The sequence below is a fragment of the Ruditapes philippinarum genome, unplaced genomic scaffold (assembly GCF_026571515.1).
Source record: "Ruditapes philippinarum isolate M1 unplaced genomic scaffold, ASM2657151v2 ctg956_1_1_1_1, whole genome shotgun sequence".
Classification (NCBI taxonomy): domain Eukaryota; kingdom Metazoa; phylum Mollusca; class Bivalvia; order Venerida; family Veneridae; genus Ruditapes; species Ruditapes philippinarum.
The window spans coordinates 203828-225895 of NW_026858848.1; the positions used below are offsets into that span (position 1 = coordinate 203828).

At 33.4% G+C, this 22068-nt stretch overlaps 1 protein-coding gene across 1 annotated transcript; it reads left to right on the forward strand.

Annotated features, from left to right (window-relative positions):
- Nucleotides 1-131: 131 nt before the first annotated feature.
- LOC132754481 (uncharacterized) lies at nucleotides 132-20775 on the forward strand. The gene is made up of 16 exons (XM_060745116.1): nucleotides 132-2192; nucleotides 4481-4615; nucleotides 5220-5386; nucleotides 9416-9570; nucleotides 10324-10401; nucleotides 11260-11400; nucleotides 11984-12064; nucleotides 12787-12938; nucleotides 13377-13535; nucleotides 13854-13992; nucleotides 14463-14731; nucleotides 14970-15132; nucleotides 15561-15730; nucleotides 16169-16507; nucleotides 17958-18623; nucleotides 18897-20775. The coding sequence occupies exons 1-16, from the start codon at nucleotides 2014-2016 to the stop codon at nucleotides 20557-20559; spliced, it is 4656 nt and encodes a 1551-aa protein (XP_060601099.1). The 5' UTR covers nucleotides 132-2013; the 3' UTR covers nucleotides 20560-20775.
- Nucleotides 20776-22068: the final 1293 nt, after the last annotated feature.

The window sequence follows — 22068 nt, forward strand, 5'->3', positions numbered from 1 at the left end:
AAAATAAACACAACATATTGTGCATTTTTCGGATATCTTAAAAAACAGAAATTATTAAATCTTTATAACTACAACGTTATAGGTGGAAATAGTGGAATTACACGTCACGTAAACGTCGTAAACGTAACATCCGTCGACAGATATAGATACTGAACGGCATTGTATGCACTATTAAAAGCATTTGGGAAAATTTAAAACATAGATTGTTCAAATATTTTTGTTCCCAGACGGTGATTTATGATTCAGTGACAGTTTACTTTGAATAAAGATACATGCATTTTTTGCGAATAAATCATTTATAGACCAAGCCCGCCAAAAACGTGTTGTTGATTATTGTTTATTCAAGCAGACGACAATTAATGCTCAAACATACGGCTTCAGTTGTCGTACTGCGGATGAGGCACTTGTCATAAAGCAGACAGTTGTGTTGCTGTGCCTATAAACATGGTGTTAAACACCGAAAACTCCTGACACGCAAATACCGAGGTGTCATCTTTTCAACACAGTCTCATTCTGTTTACATACCTTGAAAAAAAAAAAATACGGCGAAATAATTAGACACATATACGCTTTAATTGGTGAAGACCAATTTCGGACTTAACTAATTGGTAGCTATCAAATTTTCATACAATAAAGGCGTTAACATATTTAATGTTTCTTTCACCGTGACGGTGCTATTTTTCAAAAGTAAGATGGATTATGTTTATTTTACAATTTTATATGATGAACGATGAGTTGTCACTGATAAAAAATCAGTCATTATATAAATAACAACATACATTTACCTGTTCATTTTCATTGTTTTACGTGATTTATTAACATGACATCATTTGTTTATGTAAAGTTTCCGTGTTAAAATAATTACATGTATCATACGTATATACATGTACATATGCAAAGGATTTGATAAAAATGGGATATATGATAAGTTTAAAAGGACGGTTGTAATTGAAATTGGATTTATTTTTTATATATTAACAACAACCATGTCTTATACATGTATAAGTACTTAGTAACACCAGTATAGGCAAGGGTGGCAGCAACATTAACACAAACAACACTGTCACCATAATGGTATTATATTGTGAATATCAACAGATGCTACTTGAACAGTTCATTCAATTAAGATAAACGGGACCATATCACCAACAACGTCAAGTTTTTGTATGGGAATAACAACGACAACAACAAAAGCAACAGCAGCAGTAGAAACTCTATCGTCACCATCATCATTATTAAGACATTAAAAACAACATCATTGTTAATAAGCTACAACAACGAAAAACATTAGGATAAATACTATAACTATAAGTGGCAAATAGGTTAAAAGTTTAACTATTGTACATAAACGAAACACAATTTAGTGTGAATCCTACATGTACAAATAGAGTGTTGAATTATCTAAAGTGTCAATGACCTGAAAGAACATTCAATAGCGAGTAGAAAAGCAAGGAAAAAAAGAAAGAAAGAAATTGATACCATAATTACACCAAAAACAGCCAACGTAAAGACGAAGACAGTGGCCAATTTCATGAAAATCATCAAACAACAATTTATTTAACATTACTATAAACACGATACAAGAGATGAAATAACTAACAACAGCAACATCAGACTAGTTCATCATAAATAGTTAAGACTTTACTCCTAGATTGATTAATGCTATAGCAAGTGTTGCAAAAAGCACTCATTAACTCTAAGAGACCCAAAGACTAAAGAAAGACGAAAGTAGGAACATATAAGCAAGCAGTAAGGGAGCCAAATGTATCAGTATCAGAAAAATAAAACAATTAATATCAAACACATAGTCCAGGAAAAAGTTATTGGAGAGAAAAAAAACTTATAAATTCTATGTAAACTTTGAAAAATTAGCAAGAGGACTTGATTACAAACAAGTAAAAGAAACAGAAATACAAATAGCAAGTGAAATAATAATAACAAGGACAATTCATAAAGAAATTTTAACTCTCAAAGTTGTGTCATTTCTGTGATAGTAAAGTTTAACTCAGGAGGATGACTATAATTTACCAATACAAGGTAGCTACTACCTCATTTTTCGGCTTCTTTAAGTTACTACGGCGATGGAGGGGCAGCGTGTACAAGTTGATGTTCAAAGAGACCATAATATTCTGTGCCTTGTATACAATTATAAGTCTCACTTATAGACTAGCTCTCAATGGTTATCAGAGAAGGTAGGTTATGTTTTTTTTTACAAAATTCTTTCAAACGCTTCTTTGGGCATGTCACTTATTAAAAAGTAGTGTCAGTTGGATGCAGTTGAATTCGCCAATGCACTGACTGAAAACATGACGCAAACTCATCTAGATCATCCTTGGTAACCCAGGAGTACACTGTAATATGCTTTATTCGTGATGAATGTAGTTAGCAGAACAAGTACCCGTGGGTTCCGGCGATTGTTATAAGATACAAGTGTAACTAATACTTGGTATACGGCATTAAGGTCAAGCATATATCCCCATTTCTTCTTCATAAATACTTCGGCCATGGATATGGTGTCCGAATTGAGTCAAAGGATTCCTCTTTCTGGAGAATGAAAGAATCACAACATGTCTGAGAAATTCCTGATATCCTTTATCATCATTTGTTTAATACTATAATGATAATTACCCTGATTTAAGACGTCTGAGCAATTGTGTCTAAATATGATTAAAGGCCCATCATACCTCAGAAATGCTATCATTTTTATTTCTCAAAAATGTTTATTTTTGTTATCTTAATACAGTTTCTAAACACGTACTCTTTTGCTGCATACATGCTCTATCTTTTGCATGTTTAGTTCTGTTGGACAATAGGAATAATTATAGTGAATTAATATTTTGTATGGAAGTCAAAATACTACTTTATTCACATTTTCCTATCTTTGTGGACACATATCTCATCTTCAGCGCTACTTTTTTTTCCAGTTGATATCCATTTAACATGCACCTAATCCATTATTCAAACATTTTAAACACATGTTTGACATTTTTAAAGAATTAAAAATATGGATTGTTGAGGCAGAATGAGCCTGTAAGATTAGTCAAAAAGCAAATTAGAAATTTGCTATCTCCATCAAGGAAAACTCAAGCTTTCTAGTAAAATTAATTTTGTGTGAACCTAAAATGTTTTATTTTAGATTACAGTGGCTGCTTGTATTTTCAATAGGTTAAATCTGCTAGTTTTAAAAATCTGGAAAACGGGTGATATCCCTCGGACAATACCACTAAATTTGCAAAGCCTTTTGACCCAACCCTTTTGTATATTATGTAGAAATGTTGATGTAAAATTGATATATATTTATATTATAAATATATGCAATAAAGTATTATTAAACAAGTGACAAGTTTGAATAAACTTGCGGAAAACCAATTTTGTATGGTCAGAATTCAGAAAATGTACTATGCTGACTCATAAGAATATTTCGGTTATGAAATTATATGCCTACCTATGCATATGTTAAATGAACGCTCGAGCACCGAGATTTCATTTGATAACAGCTTAGTATGTATAAATTTATTATGTATTATCTATTTTTATCTGTTTGTTACATTGTTTCTCTATCATAAGTCAACATAGACTTGACCACACACTCAGCCAGCACGCTTACATAAGTATTTTACCCTAAGATAAAACATATGTATATACTATAATTTATACTAACTACTACACATTATAATGATATACATATTGTTACTCCTATTTAGACCAACTATCAAGCCCCGAGTCTATAATAATTATAATTTAAATTCTGATATATAGACTTTTAAGTACATGTACATGTTAATCTCAAATGTCAGTATTCTCTTTCTGTCTCTAAATTTCTATCATTCTCTACTGAGTTTATCTCCCACACCAGTATTTGATAGCCTCTATAATTCTTAATTTGACAGCTCTATTTGACAGCATCTATCCTTCTCTATTTGACAGACTCTTTCATTCTCTATTTGACAGCCTCTATCTTTCTTTATTTGTCAGCCTCTTTCATTTTCTGTTTGACAGCTTCTATAATTCTCTATTTGACAGCCACTATCCTTCTCTATTTGACATCTTCTATCCTTCTGTATTTGACAACCTCTAAAATTCTTTATTTGACAACCTCTATAATTATTTATTTGACAACCTCTATCATTCTCTTTTTGACAGCCTCTATCATTCTCTATTTGACAGTCTCTATCATTTTCAATTTGAAAGCCTTTTTCATTCTCTATTTGACAGCTTCTGTAATTCTCTATTTGACAGCCTCTATCCTTCTCTATTTGACATCTTCTATCCTTCTCTATTTGACAACCTCTATAATTCTTTATTTGACAACCTCTATAATTCTTTATTTGACAACCAATATCATTCTCTATTTGTCAGCCTCAACTATTATCTTTTTTGACAGCCTCTATGATTCTCTATTTGACAGTCTCTATTATTCTCTATTTGAAAGTCTATTTCATTCTCTATTTATCAGCGACATTAATTCTCTATTTGACAGCGTGTTTGAGAAGCTTGTTGTGTACTGTAACAGTTATACAAATTTGATACCAGTATCGTTCGTGCTCGGGTTTTACGTGAGTGTTGTAGTGACAAGATGGTGGCAACAATTTACAAACGTTCCTTGGCCAGACAGGTGAGTGCTCTTTCTTTAGTATTGCCCCATATTTCACATCCATATATCATGCCTGTTACGGTTTACTTAGATCAAGGGGAAAATCTGCTAAATAAAATTTTTAATGCATATATTGTACAAAATCTCTTGAAAGCAGGAAAATCTTAGAGAGCAAGGACAATAGAAATAAATATCTGAAAATCGTAAACTTGGTTTTATTGAGTTTCGTGTTTGAATAGGCAAAACCTATTTAAAGTACAATACCTCACGCTTTCCAAAGCAGCATTCAATCTCCAACTCATCAGTGATCCCAAAGGATCAGAAAAATAAAACAACATTGAAAAGATGTAATGTAGGGGACAACATTTTTACAGCTGTCACACAGCACTTAACACCAGCTGTTGCAACATCAAAGTTCAAAGGAAAGTCAAATTTTTAATCAATGCAGATATCATTATTTATTTATAATCTGAGCTACTCCGATAAAAATCTGGCATAATTTGAAACAAACAATCGTTTTATATGGCAGTTTTAAATCACTGGAACAATTCTTATGATCAATAAAACTGGGCAGCTGTCCGAAATATTCTATGTTAAAACATACAATAGTAAGTGACAATTTCAGAACTCTGTACATACTTGGGAGCTACCTTGTGGGACTAGACGAGCAAGGACGAATTTATAGACGCACCGTTGCAAGATACATGCTCTTCGGACTTATCCTTATTCTGCGGTCCGTCAGCGTGTCTGTGATGAAGAGGTATCCCACAATGGAACATATTGTCGATGCAGGTTTCATTTATATGTCAGGTTTTAATGTTAGCAACTGCTACAGTTTTGTCCGTCTGTATCTAAGATAATGAGTATTTTGTCTGGATGTAAAATAAGTTTTGTGTTGCATCTTGATATTAACAAGCTCCACCCACTTCAGCGCGGACCTAATAAATAAGTAATAATTTATTCAGTGTAAGGTGCATTTATAAAGTAGTCATTGTACCAGCAAAAGGCATAATTTTTGCTTTAAAGTGACATTATGCCCATCCAAGGGTTTATAATGAGTGAACGGGTGAATATCAAAATAAGTTTTCATTTTGATTTAATATCCCTTTTTATCTAATAATGAAGTTCGCATAAACAATAATTAACGCAGAGATCCCAACGAAATTTCTGTAAATATCCATTAGAATTTACATGTAACGCTTAGGTTATAAAAAGAATGGGGCAGTCTTTTTAGATTTTAGGCAGTTTTATAATTTTATTCAAAACATTTTCCAATATCAACTGTTGGTCAAACACCATTTTGTCAGTATAAAGTCATTTCAGCTCAACTTGACTATGAAAATATGGGCATACTGTCACTTTAAACTAAGAAGTCATCAAAATAATTGATCATGTTTAAAGGCATTGTTTATTTCATATATAACTAGAAATGGGAGATAGTTAACTATTAAGATGCAAATTATTCTTTGGTTGTTTTTTGTAGATATTTATCAAACATCATAAAAAGTAATACCGAATATATCAAACTGATGTTATTTGCCCTGTAACCAAATGGAGATATTTAGATATTTATTTCAATAAAACTTTTTTAGATATGAAAGACGATATATATATAATAAAATATATATATAAATAAATGACATAGTGGTGTTGGGAAGTACATGGTATGCAAGCAAAATGTGTCTCATAAGTCAGAAATGGCTGGCCCTTTCAGTAGGGGTGACACTTTTATAAACAAGACCTTGACCTTTTATTGATACTTCGAATTATTGATAATTCGAATTATTAATAATTTGATCGTTGTATTCAAATTAAACAAGAAAAATGTCTAAGTACAACGTATTTGCGTGTAAAATTACAAAGATTTGACGTACATGACTGTATGTTAAAACCCGTTTGCACATGCACGCAGTTAAAAACTTTGCAAATCACAATGTGTAGGACATATAAAATCAAGATGAAACTCTAATTAAATGCAGTTTTACACGTGAAGTATTTATACTAACATGTTTAACCCGTAACCTGCTGAATTTTCAAAATGAATTTGCCTTGCTTTCAATTCATAATTCTGTATTAAAACAGAAACATGGTCACATCATTTCCTTTCCAGCATGTTAAAGGTTAAATAGACCGAGCGACAGATCTGAACCAGTATTTCAAATGAATATACACCGTATTTATTCGCTCGAAGGAAAAAGTTCTACCTTGATAATAGATGATATGTACCAGGCAATAGGTGACATTAAGACCTGAATTAATTTACAGAGAAAAAAGCATTTCGGGCCGAATTAAACCGAAAACCAACTGTAAAAACGAAACCGACACTTTTTTTTTAATTCTGACACCTTGAAACGGACAGATAATAAATCTTCAAAACCACAAAAATACATATTTGTAAGAGTTACGTGAAATGAGAACACATGTGACATCGCAGTAAACCCTGGAGACATTGAATCATTCTAAACGATATGCAACCTTTGTAATTTATTCATCTGATAACAAGTAATGGTGATGACCGTACAAGGCTCATTATCAAAACACACAATGGTACAAGTTAGAACATTATTTATGCACAACTTGCCGGACTTTTATTTTAAAACACAAAATTTAGGGACATCACGGTGAGAACTCGGACGCTGAACAGCCTCTATAATACTTTCACTTACCATTGATCGCCTTGCTCAAATATCCGACAATTTTTGTTTGTTTTTATTTGACATTCAGTAGACACATTTTATGCAAAGTTATGTTTTAACTACTGCTGTGTATTAATTATTACAACAGCAGAATTTGACCGATATCTTTGATATATAAGTTATGTTGTAACATTGCATTCAGCTTTATCCTTTGGAATTGTTTTACGTCTATAGTGTCGAAGTCTAGGTTTATGTGGCTTAAGATAGATTTTTCAAATACTCACTGATGAAGTTACCTTGAACTAACATTATTCTTTTGTAGGGTCTTTATAAATTAATGGAGAAATAGTTATTGTCATAAGGGCTAAAATATAATATTATTTTTTCCCCTAAAGTCTAGCAATACTTTTGTTCAAATTTTCGTCGTTAAAATCTATCGATGTCGCCATTTACTTTAAAGAGAGTCTCCATATTGGTGTTCTTTCAAATTATGATGTCATAGTGGAAAAAAAATATCTCACGTGACAGAAATTATTTTAGAAATATGTATACGAAGGCAATAACGATGGATTCATTAGGATCCGTCAGTAGTTTACGAATGACGTTAGCAAAAAATATTTGCGATATTAGTTTTGACAAAAAAAGTATTAACGTCTGACAATATTAATGTATTCATCATCTGATAAAGGAGCCTGTCAAAATTGTTACATTAACTGCAAAGTGCAAAAATTTAAGGTATTTATTAATTAATAAAACGTGACGGATTGGGATTTTATCAAATAAACGTACAAAACGCACGTTGTATACGTTTATAGTAAACGTGAGATTTTCTTTAGACCTTCACGTTTACAGTGACTACAAAACTGAGACACATAGTGTAAAAGTTTAAAGTAGAAAGTGTATTTTATGTTAAAGGGACTCCACTGAGGTTTTTTGACATGATGGGACTGAAAATATTTTTTCCAGATAAACGTACCATTTGGTGTAGGTGTAGACCACGAATCTTTGTGCAAACTTTCAGATCATTCGCGCACTTCGTTTTTCCATAATAATTATTCAAATTGTAAAAAATGGACCCAAAATGAAAAGCGTTTAAACGCTTTTCACTCAAATTAGGCTAAGGAAAGCATAAAACTACGATTTTGATTTATTTTAAAGTTTATTTCTTAACTATCTTTGCATATATTTCTGTTTAAAGCGCCCCAGTTCATTTATGTAAGAAATTCTAATGTTATGTTTTTAGGCTTTTAAACCTCAGTGGAGGCCCTTTAAATTGTTGCTGTTAACTAATACTATATTTTCAGATGAGTCTTTTCAAGTAATATTGGTATTGTAGTTGACCAACAGTTAATATCGAAAAGCATAAGGATAAAATACAAATCTACCTATAATATAAAAACATCACCCCACTTTTTTTAAAATAAATTTAACGTTACATGGAAATTTGGATATTTGAGGCATTCGAGCTATTTATCGTTCATACGAACTACGTTATAAAATTGAAAGGAATTATGGCAAAATGTTAACTAATTTTGACTTTCACCTGTTCACTCACTACATATCCATGGGTGGTCATAATGTCAATGTTGGAATTATACTTAGTTTTCTCAGTAAATAAAAGTTATACTACAAAAACTTGCCAACATCATGAGGTAAATATTAAACTCAAAAATGGGATTTTAAATACAAGACAATTGTACTAGAACGCCTACTGTCGCGACACTCATCCTTATTTAGATTTCATTTCACAAAATACAATTTTTCGTGTTACATCTACAAAGTCACGTGAACAAGAATTAAATATTTGCTGCGAATATTATGTTTGTGACTAGTTACAACTTACATTTCATATATTTTTTTATTTTTTAGAAATATCAAACATGTGATTAATAATGTTTCAATACAAAATGTAATGGTTTAAGAGCAGGTAAGATGTTTTACAACTGAAAAAAAACTAGCGCTGAGCATGTAGTTATGTGTCGTGAAGGTAGCAAAATTTTTACTTCCACATACAATACTAATCCAACAGAACTGAAGATGCAAAAGGGAGTTCGTGTCAAGAGCAAAAGAGGATGTTATTGGAAACTGTAACAAGATACAACAAATAAACAGTTTTTTAGAAATACAAAATGATATCATTTCTGAAGCATAATGGGCCTTTAACAAATATATTTCCTTATTTTAGGATTTGTTACACACGAAGAAGTTGTCATGTATGAAAATGTGGAATGTAAATTTAACAAATTCTGGGTGCCACTGGTCTGGGCTAACAGTGTACTTACACAAGCCAGGAAGGAAGGCCGGATCGAGTCCGAAATTGGCTTTAGGTTGATCATGGAGGTATGTGTAAAACACAGGAAAAAACTAAATTCAGTATAACAATGAAACGAATCAGTCCAACATTTATCTGTCAATAATCTCTTTTGGGGATACCAAATACGTGTATAACAATTTGAAGTTGAAATCCGATAGAATGAATGTTATACAATAAAATGCTTATAATAGGACTTCTATAAATGGCTGTTTACTTTTGGCACAACATTTTCCAATGATTAAAATAATTATGTGTTTCATAATACCTTTAAAATAGACTTACACTTGATATTATGAGTGTGTATTTGAGTTTATTTGATACACTCTCCACCGGGTTCCCATATGGACGAGTACTCCAGAAATGTATTAGTCATTTTATATTTTTGGAGGATTGTACAGAAAAATGACATAATTTCAGAAGCTTCTCCTGTTCTCTCGTGTGCCAAGTGTTCAAGCACTCATACACGGGACGAAAGATTGTTTAGTAGTTTAAGTTGGTCAGTCCGTGAAACTAACCACAATGTCGAGATTACAAGTATCGCGCTCTAACCGATGGAGCCATGAAGGCTGGCATTTCAATTGATATTACCCTTTCAAAATAGCAATTTGTTCTTCAATTCCTACTCTTAATTATAATTCAGAAATTGTCCAGATATGCCACCGCTCGTATATGTAAGATAATCCCTTCAAAATAAAACTCCAAATATATCCTTTCAGAATTTTTTATAATTTCATTTTATTGAATATACTTTTTTAAGCATAAATATTTTATCGTTTCAGCAAATAGCGGATTTTAGAGACAAGTGTTCGTTGTGTTTTGTATATGACTGGATTTCCATCCCGCTTGTGTATACACAGGTAACAACGAAATCTTTGCTTTAGTTTTTGTTTACTCGTATAATTAAGTTTATACAAAAGGTTATTTAATTTCGATTGAGTAAAGGGAGCCATAAGTTTAAAAACACACCCTCGAATCCGGCCCTTTAACTTTCAGTACTAAGCAAAGGACCAAGGAATCAACGGCTCACGCGTTTTGAAGCCACGTGGCCAGCAATCCAACACTTAAACGAAGAATTATATGAAAGCGTCATACTTGGACGGCGATTTAGTATATAATGAAAGGAACTCCAATGAAGTAAAAACGCGTAAAAACATACACTTTGAAATTCTTACTTACATCAAATGGAAAAAAAATCTGCAAATGGTCAAAATGATTCTATGCCCGATTTGAATGAAAAGCATTGCAAGCGTTGAGTCATTGCACGATAAAAATGATTTTTCTGATCTGAAAATTAATTTTCACACCAGTTGTTGGTTGGTCTAGACCTACATCAAAAAGTGCACTTATCTTGGGAAAATAGTTCCAATTTAAAAAATGAAAAAAATAGCACCATTCTTTAATACTTTACGGATATGGAACATCAATGAAAAGCAGCAGCCATGGTCCAGATTATATTTTAGTATTGTATAGCTCACCAAAACATGTATTAGTTTCGTAACTGATGTTTAGATTTTTCTTTAAATTGAGACTTCCCGAACTATGAATGTTTACACCTCTTAAAAAATTTTAATATAGTTTTATTTTGTAATGGAAAAAAACTATCAAATTCAGTCTCTTTTCCTAATGATGACTTTTACATTTGAAGACATACGAATAAAATGTTTTTGTTTTGGTATGACTATTTCATTTCTAATAAGGAAATGTACTTATTTTAGGTAGTTACATTGTCTGTACATATATTTTTCGGAGCGTGTTTGATTGGACGACAATATGTTCAGGACGACGAGGATAATCCAGATTTCTACATCCCTTTCTTCACCTTGCTACAGTTCTTCTTCTATATGGGTTGGCTGAAGGTAAAGTTTGGTATTTTTGTGAAATGTATTACATGTATTTTCAGAAGGATGCTGTTTTCATTACAACTTATTTTGTAAGATACATAGATTTATTTCATCTGAGCATTTGCAATGTTCTTATATTGATATATCATACATTTTTGCGACACGCTGCTTTGGTTATTATACTCTAAAACGGTTTCCCGAATTTAAGTAATAATGCGCGGAAAAAAATAGCCCTCAGAGAAAATTAAGAGCATTGACGCAAGTTACATTATATATAAAACATTTATGCATAGACATAACTCAAAAGATAAACCTGAAACAGAAGATAGTGTTACAGGGTGAGAAAAAGGTGAGCTTGACCGGGACTTGAACCCAAGATGATGATGATGATGGTGGTGGTGGCGGTGATGATGATAATGATGATGATGATGATGATGACGACGACAACAATAGCAGCACCAATAAAGATCATGTTTATAAATGCCAGGTGAATGTCGTGTTACTTTCTTCATAAGCCGTCTTCGTGTTTTTTTTTAACTAATGAATGTGACACTTATTGTCGCAAGTATTACCTACTTCATTATTTTATCATTCAAAGGTCGCGGAACAGATGATAAATCCGTTTGGAGAGGACGACGACGATTTTGACATGAACTGGCTCATTGACCGACATACTGCTGTAAGTTCTAAGTTATCCATGGACTATTTAAATATATTTTCAAATCAGAATGTATTTACTTTGCATAAAAAAATCATTTATATCAAACGTAAAGTGTTCTGTAATTAAAATATCATGTATACGCAGTTGCGGAATGCCGTGTCCCACTGTATGTTATTCCTTTGTGTTATTGTGCTTTCAATTAAAAGCGACTAGGCTTTATGTTATAAGCGAAATATTCTTTGAACGGTGCTCTTCCTTGTTTATCTGAACTTATATTTTGATTGAATTAAGATTTAAAAGTAATGCTGACCTATTTGAAATCAATATTTTAAAGCCAATAACGTTTATAAGACTGTGATTATATTACCATGTTATATCTTTCTATGGATATGTAAACTTTATTCAGAACTTGAACCAAAAAGAAAAATAAAAACGTTGCAGTCATAAAATGATTCAATGGCGGAAGAATAAGTACTATTTATGAAACACGGTAAGGACATTTCCGCTTCGCAATTTCAACTTCGTGAATTAACGATTTTATCTTCATGAATTCACGATTTCAACTTCACAAATTCACTATTTCAACTTCACGAATTCACGAAGTTGATATCGTGAATTCATGAAGTGCAATTTCACCGGTATTCGTCTTTTTAGGGATTGACTATCTCAAACTATACTATACCATTGAGAATCGCACGACTTTTATTCATTTGACGAAACCAATCATATTGTCATTGCAGGTTGCAATGTGTCTAGTGGACCAGTGTCACGCAAACTACCCACCATTGACTAAAGATCTCCACTTTAATGAGATAAGCACGGAATTACCGTATACAGAGGCAGCCATGTCCTCAAAGAGACCAAACTTTTTGGGATCAACATACAACTTGGAGTGAGTAGATATTTTGTATAAATGGATGATCGAAAATAGATAAAATGTGTGGTCCCTATACAGATATGGCCCGATATACAAGATGTCTTGTGCTTTTACCGTTTATATTACATGTCCCACTCCTTTCACCCTTTTGTCCACTCCAGGTTTTTGTTTGGTGCCTCCTGGGTGCCCTACTTGAGTGTGTCGGGGGCCGCGTCCTGTGAACGTTGCCTTTGCCTTGTTGATCTTTATTCTTGTTTTTTTATGTGTTTATGTCAGGTGATTATTATCAACATATGATATGAATACTTTTAATGTTTTACTTTGAACACGAAGCAATGCTATTTCGTTTGTTACTTTACTCTTTTCTTGATTCTCCTCTGCTGCACTAACAATGTCATTTTAAAAAAGAAACGGTCACGCGATTTCTTAAAGCCACCTGTATACCAATTTCAGGCGGCCGTCTATATCAGATCAAAGGGTCTTACCGATGTCTCCTCTAGTGGGTGGACACGAGGGGCATCCAGCTGCCCCGCTCAGACAAAGGTCAAATACAGGACCTAGACATAACACAGGCTCGGTTTGGAGTTTATTTGGATTTAAACCTAATCTACAGTATGTATATATTTTTTAGCATTATTAAACATATATCTAGTTTATTTATTATACTTTTGTCTTAAACTAGTAAGGTCCTATTTTAACTTCAAACTTCACAAAGGTGCATCAATCTTATCTTATTTTAAATGATTATCAAATCATCTAAAACGTATTCATTGTTTGTTACTCTCAAATAAATGTACTTGAATATTACATGGAATCATATTCCTTCCGCTACACTAAATTATTTCTGACATTTCTTAGAATTTCCCTTCAGTGGAATTGTTTACAGATATGACTTGTTAAGATTCTAAATTGCTTAGTATGCCTTTGTAGTCGAGGTGGATTTGGCGGATCCCGCGACACTCTGAAATCAACTTCAACCATGATGAACGGTAATGCAGGTTTCGGACCGCTAAATACTTCTAACCAGCCACGTGAACATAGAGACAGTAGGGGAAGCCGAAGCAGTCTGGTATGTATGGGGAGGATGGACCATATAAAACCTGTTAAAAGTTCTAAGATCATTACAAATCCATTAAGTCAATGATGATAATAAATATTAAAGTGGAGTGAATATAAATGTTGAATAAAGCCAGACATTTATTCAATAAAGTACCTATTAGAAACACTGATTTAACCGCCAACGTCGGTCATTTTGATATTTATTTGCAAAGCTGTTTCAAAACCGTGTGTACATTTGGTCATTTATACATTCAATCGAGCATTGTTGACTTTCAAAATGACGAGATAGTTCTTTAAACGCTGGATTTCCTTAATGGACTCTTCATACATTTGGTTATTTTAATTTTATTTTGGAAGTATCATTGTTATTAAACCACTATCATAATTATGTGAAATATATGTTGAAATCAAAATAGTTCTTTTATTTTCATGTGTTCGTTTCTATTGAACAAAGGAAATCCAAAGTTATTTCTCTATCAGGGCTCACGTTTGTCTCTTCCACCAAATGATCTACCACCTGAGTACGTACCTCTGAAACGTGCGCGAGCAACTACGGATGCTCCGCATCGGCCATTACAGCGAGTGATTGATAATGACCGAGAGAGAAAATGGAGCTTCCCATTGAGCTTGTTAAGAAGGAAACGAGAAAGAGAGATCTCAGAGAGAGGCATGTCTGTGTCGTCTGCTGCATCAGAAGAATACACAGGAGAGGATATGGAGCCGCTACTTACACCACCATTGCAACGAAGGTATCCATGAATTGTCGTCTGCTAAAAAATTCTAGCAAGAATCATACCGATTCTTCTAATGTGCGTACCCAGTAGCGTGCTACTGATAATCTAGTTTCTTATTATAAGTTTTATTTTAATAACGTAGTTAGACAAAGGGACTACCCCATGATTCCTTGCTTTTTTAATGTGATGTATGTAAAATAATCCACAACATGAAAATTGAAATAATAATGTAAACATTTTTAATTGTTTTCAGTCGTTTTGTTGTTGAGTCAGTACCAGGTGATAATAGCCACATCGATGCATCTAAACAAGCCAGAAATAAACAACTCCTGGACAAACATATGGGATACATGGCAGTATCGAGACCACCTGTGCTCTCCGCTATTGAAGAAGGCAACACTATACGAAGTGTGAAGGTGACTAATCATATTTTTATTGACTGTTATTCTATACTTTGGTTGTAAAAAGCAATAAAACCTACGAGTCGAAATACACAATTTTGGTACAAAGCTTTCAGATTTGCATCTTCCTACAAAGGAGAAAACTGATTTTTTTTTAAAAAAATCTTCATGTCATAATAAATATTCTAACTCTTAACCTATTGAATTTGAGTGATGGATATGCCTATTCTTAAAATTTGGTACAGTTCATTATCAAATAAGGGATTTATGTAACAAAACGCAGAAATTTAGCTACCAAAAGTATAGAGCCTAGTCGGACTGCACGGACGTGCATACTGGCTTTAACTGTTTACCGGTGCCAAAGACAAATCACTTTCTGCCCTAGGAAGTTATATATTACTAATAAAAAAGGACCGACAATATGATATAATATATGATTTCAGGATCTAATTCCATCGCCGTCGTCACATTCGCTTGAAACAATGGAAGAATGTCCACATGTTGGTGACGGAGAAATTCCACTGCCAACAACAATAGAAGAAGAGGAAGATCCCAATGAAGAAGAGGAAGATCCCAACGAAGATGTGTTCGAAGAAGATAAAGATGTTGACAGGTTGAGTGATATTTTACCAACCATTTCTTAAATCAATATGATGGACCTAATTAATCTACTTTTTGTTCAAGCTTTTTTTTGTATCCTAATATTAGAAAATAATATGCATGCAGCGAATGGTAACGGAAGAAAAACAACACACACACACACACACCCCCCCCACACACACACACACACACACACACACACAAAGAATTGCACCATCATTAATGCTTTCTGGTATCGACTTAGAAATTATTTAAGTCACTGATACGATATAACCATACAAACAACACTAATGGCCTGAAATGCACGGATTTTTTGCAACGTTGATGCAATTATTTCAAAACAGAAAGCTAAATGATTAGCAAAATCTCTCATTTGCCTATTCTTGATCGTAAAGCGTTTTGTCTTATACATTGTCTTATATATTTTAAACTTGTGTGTTTTCTTTTTCAGACTTGAACCAGTTGACAACACATCAGTTAAAGAAATGATAAAAACAAATGAAACGTTTAAACAAATAATGTTTCCAATAAACCAGACTGAAACTTCTCAACTTTTCCACGTTAATGAACAGACTGATGCAGTCACTCCAGATAAAAGTGGACAGGAGGTTGAAATGACTGAGCTTAAAACTGAATTTGACACGAAAGAAAACTTGCTAAGTGATGGTGCTACTAACCTTTCAGAATCGGGAGAGTTTAATTTAACAGATACTGGCAATAAACAGGATGTGAATTATTCAGATTCGTCGTCCGACGTACAGACAAACTTTCCCACTATACCTTCAATTGTGTTACCGGATGATTTATAACAAAAAATGCAATATTAACAAAATACATGAAGAGGCAGTAGGCATGGACGGTGTTCATGATTTAAGTGTGGAAAAAGTTCCGTACACGTGCTCATTGCAATATTCACAAGTGCTTCTTTATGTCATTGCTCTATAATAAACTTAGACTTAGATCTTAGTTGTGCTTGTACTTATTCAGAATCTGTAAGTGCTTTTTAGTGACAACAAGATTAAACTTAGAAGTAAATCTTAGGCCTTTTTTATGCAAAGGTGTATTTGATACTTGAATTGTGATAAATTTATGTATGTGGCACAAATCATACTAATTTAATATACAGAAATCAAAATACTCTAGCGTGCAAACCATTTTTAAATTTATGATACAGTGTGGATTCCGTGTCATTTCAGATTTATGTTCAGTAGCTTACAACAAACCTGTGTATAGATATTTAAAATCACAAATGAAATTCGAAACATACCGAAATAATACGAACTACAAACGTAAATTTACGTAGTTACACGGAAATTATCGAATCCGAGTGCAATTATTGATACATTACATTTTAATCAAAGATCTTCATTATCAATGTATTGTCTATTATCTATTAAATCGTAGATATTGTTAAGATCTTGATATAAAATACCCGGACTGGTTTGAATTTCACAAAGTATCTACCAAACAATAGGAAACTAACATTCAAAATGCATGTCTTACCGCCATTTCAAGTACATATGTTCTACAGATCTAAAATTCGTGCAAGGGCATAATGTTCCCTTTTAGGTGTACATGTATATGTAGAGCAAAGCGCGATCAAGCCAATTAATTGATTTAGTTTGACACATGTTAAATCAGAAACAAAACAAACTTTTCTAATTGCGTAAAGTTAAAGTTTCTTTGTTCCGATAGTTTATGGTAATTAACTCTCTATAGATAGGTACCTAAAGGCCTTTGTTAATTACATTATTCATAGTCTTATCATGAAATGTTTATCTTTAAAAAAAGCGGAAAGATTAATAGAAGAAATGGAAAATTACTAAATCTTTAAGGTGAGAAATTAAATTTCTATTTCATTTCTTTAAAAAAATATAAATGTTTATGAATATTACTTAGGTAGGTGTAACGGACGGATTAAGAATTAAGTGTTTCTGCAAGTATTTAAGTATTTTTTTCCATAATGATTTTTTTAAAATATTCATTAACTTTATAATTTTTAAAATTTCTTTAAGAGTACATATATTTAGATGCTACGGCGTTTAGTAGATTCAGTGTAACTTGTTTCCTAAACAACTTTTGATTTTTGTTTATATTCATTTTCTTATACCTTTTCTTAAATTCAATTTCAGCGTAAATGGTTATAGTTTGTAATTACTTTATACTTATCTAATACTTCTCTACCCAAAATAATAATCAAAATATTAAATCTTATTTTGCAGAACCAGTTCCATATCATAAACGATGTCAAGGCATGTTATTTCTGCGCGATCCTCGGAAAGGAGTAGCTCAAGCTTACAAATCCCGCTTCCACCATCTACTTTTAGCAGACAGAAACAGTACCGTACCGTTGAAATTCGCCGAGAATTGAAAACCGATCGTGAGCGTTTGAATGCGACCTTACCGTTTCAATCAAATAAAGGAAATTGGCGGGATGCCAGGACAGCTAGAGATGCTACACTACATTCAGTAACTTGGCAAGACTTAAGAAATGACGGTGATGCTTCTTTTCGTTCGGTGTTACGCGACACAAAAAGTGAAAGGGACGTTTCAATCCGGCCTGTAGCTGGTTATGACATAAGTTTGGATAAAGATTACTCAGTTCGTTCAGTTAAAACTTTGAAAAATTACCGTAGCTCACAGATTTCTGATGATGAATATTCTAGTGACAAAGAAAGCACGCAGACACCGTTAGACACTAATAGAGCTATACCAATAGTTCAGTGGCAGAAAATCAGTTCTATACCGGAGACCGACCGAGCTGACGACAGTATAGGCATCACTAATCCAGTTGATCTGAAGAAATGCCTTACTTGTAAAGAAGATAGGAAAATTCTTAAGTTACTACCATGCCTGCATTCTTTCTGCCGACAATGTTTGGAGCGTCAAGTACAAGAAAATCCAAGGTGAGTCAAATAAGATCAATTTACTGTAATCCTGTTTAAATTTTAAATGTATTTTAGTTACATGCACACACCTATCGTTCTTCCATTAACGAATATATATATATATATATTAAATTCATTGTGAAATCAATCACTATCATTCATAGGTATCATGACCAGTCTTTGTTGAAATACATGTATATGTGCCTTAACTAATCTGTCAAAATAAAACTGTAATTCCAGATAAAGTTTTTTAATCTCGTTTGATACCTTTTTCTTGACTTGATATTTCAGTAGATCATGGTTCCGATGTGACCTCTGTAAAAACCAAACACATATTCCCAGCAAAGGTATTGAGGGATTTGAAGATAACCGGTATTTCGATTTCTCCGAATATTCGGTTACAGAGAATGACAGATGTGATAAATGCAAAGGAAAAATTCCGAGTTGCAGATGTTCCGATTGCGGACAAAATCTATGTTCGGAATGCGTTCATGGGCACCTGAATGAAGATACGTCAAAATCGCACTACGTCATAAATGTTACTCACGAGATGTTAGGAAAGTCATCACTAAGTGCCGTTTGTGAAGAACACAGTCCATTTACACTGGAACTATTTTGTTTGACTTGTTCCGAGGCTATTTGTGGACGATGCGCCATCCAAAAACACAATCACCATATAGCGGAGAATATTCAAGCAACTGCATCAGATAAGAGAAAGGAACTGAAAGCTTTACTAACAGATTCGACAACAAAGCGTGCTATAAGAGATGCTCATGAATACACGAAAACATGTTTAAAGGAAAAGGCAAATATTCAAGCAGATGTACAAACGACGGTGAACTCTATAGAAGTTCATATACAGGCACTCAAAGATGAGCTGGATAAGCTTGGTAAAGATATGATTAAAGATGTAGTTGAGAAAGAAGTTTCTCTGATGGCAACTATGGCGAAAAATATTGAAGATGCAGAGGCAAGAGAAAAGGCTTCATTTGCTTCGATAGAAACATTGAAGCAGATGATTGACAGAACACGTGACCTTGAACTTATCAATAAAAGTAATAACTTGAAAGCAGTGATATCAGAAGTTAAGAAATCTTGTAAACCACCTCCAGCCAAATGCGTCAAGATAAAATATAAACCATTGGTCCACAGTGTGAGGTCCTCAGTTGGACGCGTCAACATGGAAGCCATACTGAAACGACCTGTTCATTACGTAGAACTCGGTTCTTTGCAACTAGGTAAATCTATAAGTTGTATACACCCAGTTGATGATCTGAAAGCATGGGTTGCATTTAGAAAGTACATCCAGCTTTGTAGCAAGGATGGTGCGTTTGGACCAAGAGTAGATATTGGGGAACTTGTGTATGGGATGGCTGCTAACTCTAATGGAACAGTATTCACTGCGTGTAAAACAAGTGTCAAGGTCGTTACAAATAAAATGAATGCAAAGTTTCTCTTTCAGTTGCTGCACGAGCCGAGTGACCTAAAAATAAATGAAAGGGATTTTTTCATTATTAGTTTTAGGGAAGCGAAACGAGTGGCCCTGTTTGACACGAAAGGAAAAGCGGTACATGAATTCGATATCCGCCATTTTGGATTTCGATTTGGCGTACGTATCAATGATCCATGGAAACTTGCCATTAGCGAAACCCAGGATATATATTTGACCGATTTTGGTTCGGAAGGAATTGGCGTTTTTGACAGCCAATGTGAGATTAAATACGCTTTTGAATCCAATGTATACAGACATGCCGCACTGTGTTGTGATCGCGGACTCATTTTTATCTCGGACTATAAACGTGACTGTGTACAGGTTTATTCGCAAGAAGGTCAACTTTTGCAGACGTGTCAAATGCAGGGAATCATTGCGCCATGCAGTATTGCTGTTGACAAACAAGGCGATTTGTGGATTGGTTCTTGGAATGGTCTTGTAAAAATTTACTCTCCTCGATAGAAGAAAAAACTCTTTTCCGCATCAGTCGTATAAACACAAATTTTTATAGAAGAATATGTTTTCTGATCGCCATTATGTGTATTTTGTTTGATTAAACCGACAGTGTACGTTACGTGAGTTAAATGAATATTTCCTTATCTATCTAAAATACAAGTTATGAGGTCTGACCGCTAAGCTCAATAGTAAGAGTATCTATAAAATAGGGATCGCTAGTACGATCCTCGTGCAAGGCGAAATTTCTTCGGGACAACTGAATTCAGAAATCGCCATTTGTCTTTCACCGCTGATTCAGAATCATTTTTGGTTTAGTAGTCCATCACTTGAGGAAAATTTGATTATAACTGGTAGCCGGTTAGATTTATCGGCCGCCGAGTTATGTTAAAATCGGCGCAATAAAAAAAAAACAAGAAAAAATAAATAAAATAAAAACGAACAAATTGTTAAATCTTTCATATGTGTTAAGACGTATTCATGTTACATAATACCAGTAATGAGTTTTACCAGACGCATGTATACAATTAATTGTATAAATCATATCTTGTCACCAAGAAGGTACGCAGTATAGATATCCTAATAATCAGTGCATCACATAATAAATGATAAGAATAATTAATAAGTCATTGTTATTTGTATTGACATGTTTAGGTATGTCTTAGTTTATTTCTGGCTTTCTTCGGACCGTAAAAAATAGTAGAAAATCGTTTGGTGTGTAGCTTCAACGTGTCGGTGTGACTTTAAACCATACCAAAAATATAACTGTTTTAAAGTATTCTTGTTCAAGGGAGATAATACAAACAAAAAATATGTGATTTCCTTTGAAATATGGCAAATATTTGATCAATCTCGTACATTTAACACACAATAACGATATACAATGCAATAAGTGATCCCTAGGTTTTTAGGTAATTAGTTTTATTCTATTTGGACGGCACTCTGGACTTAGTAAAATGCAAATTTAAATATCTAGGCTAAGAAAATATCAATGATATTGTCAAAAAAGCTGTTTAATTACCTTTAAAGGGGACTGAAAGTTTTAAAAAATCATGTCAACATTCTTCTCATCATATGAAACTATAACCATTTTTCATAACGTTTGTCCATTTTAGAGTGGCGCCCAATTCCACAGTTATTTAGTCATATACCGTTGGAAGTCTCCAAATAAGTACATAGTTGATCTATCGTTGCATTCTTCACCAACACATTGTTTCCCAATGCAAGTACAAGGAACTGCCACTTCTCAACACATTAATGTTTGAGGAGCAGATGAAGACAACTGACTTCAGACAGATGAAGAGTACTGACTCCATATATTCTCTAAATCAGTGTCAGTACAAACTTAATTATTCTAACACGACATTCAACATAGAAGAACCAAAAGTGTGTGTTATTATGCTATAAAATCACTGTTTGATGTCTATATTTAGACGTGTGACGTGATCATTATACACGTGACGTAAGCACTAAAACGTGAATCAGGCGTAATTGAGCATAGTATCAGGCACGGCAGCA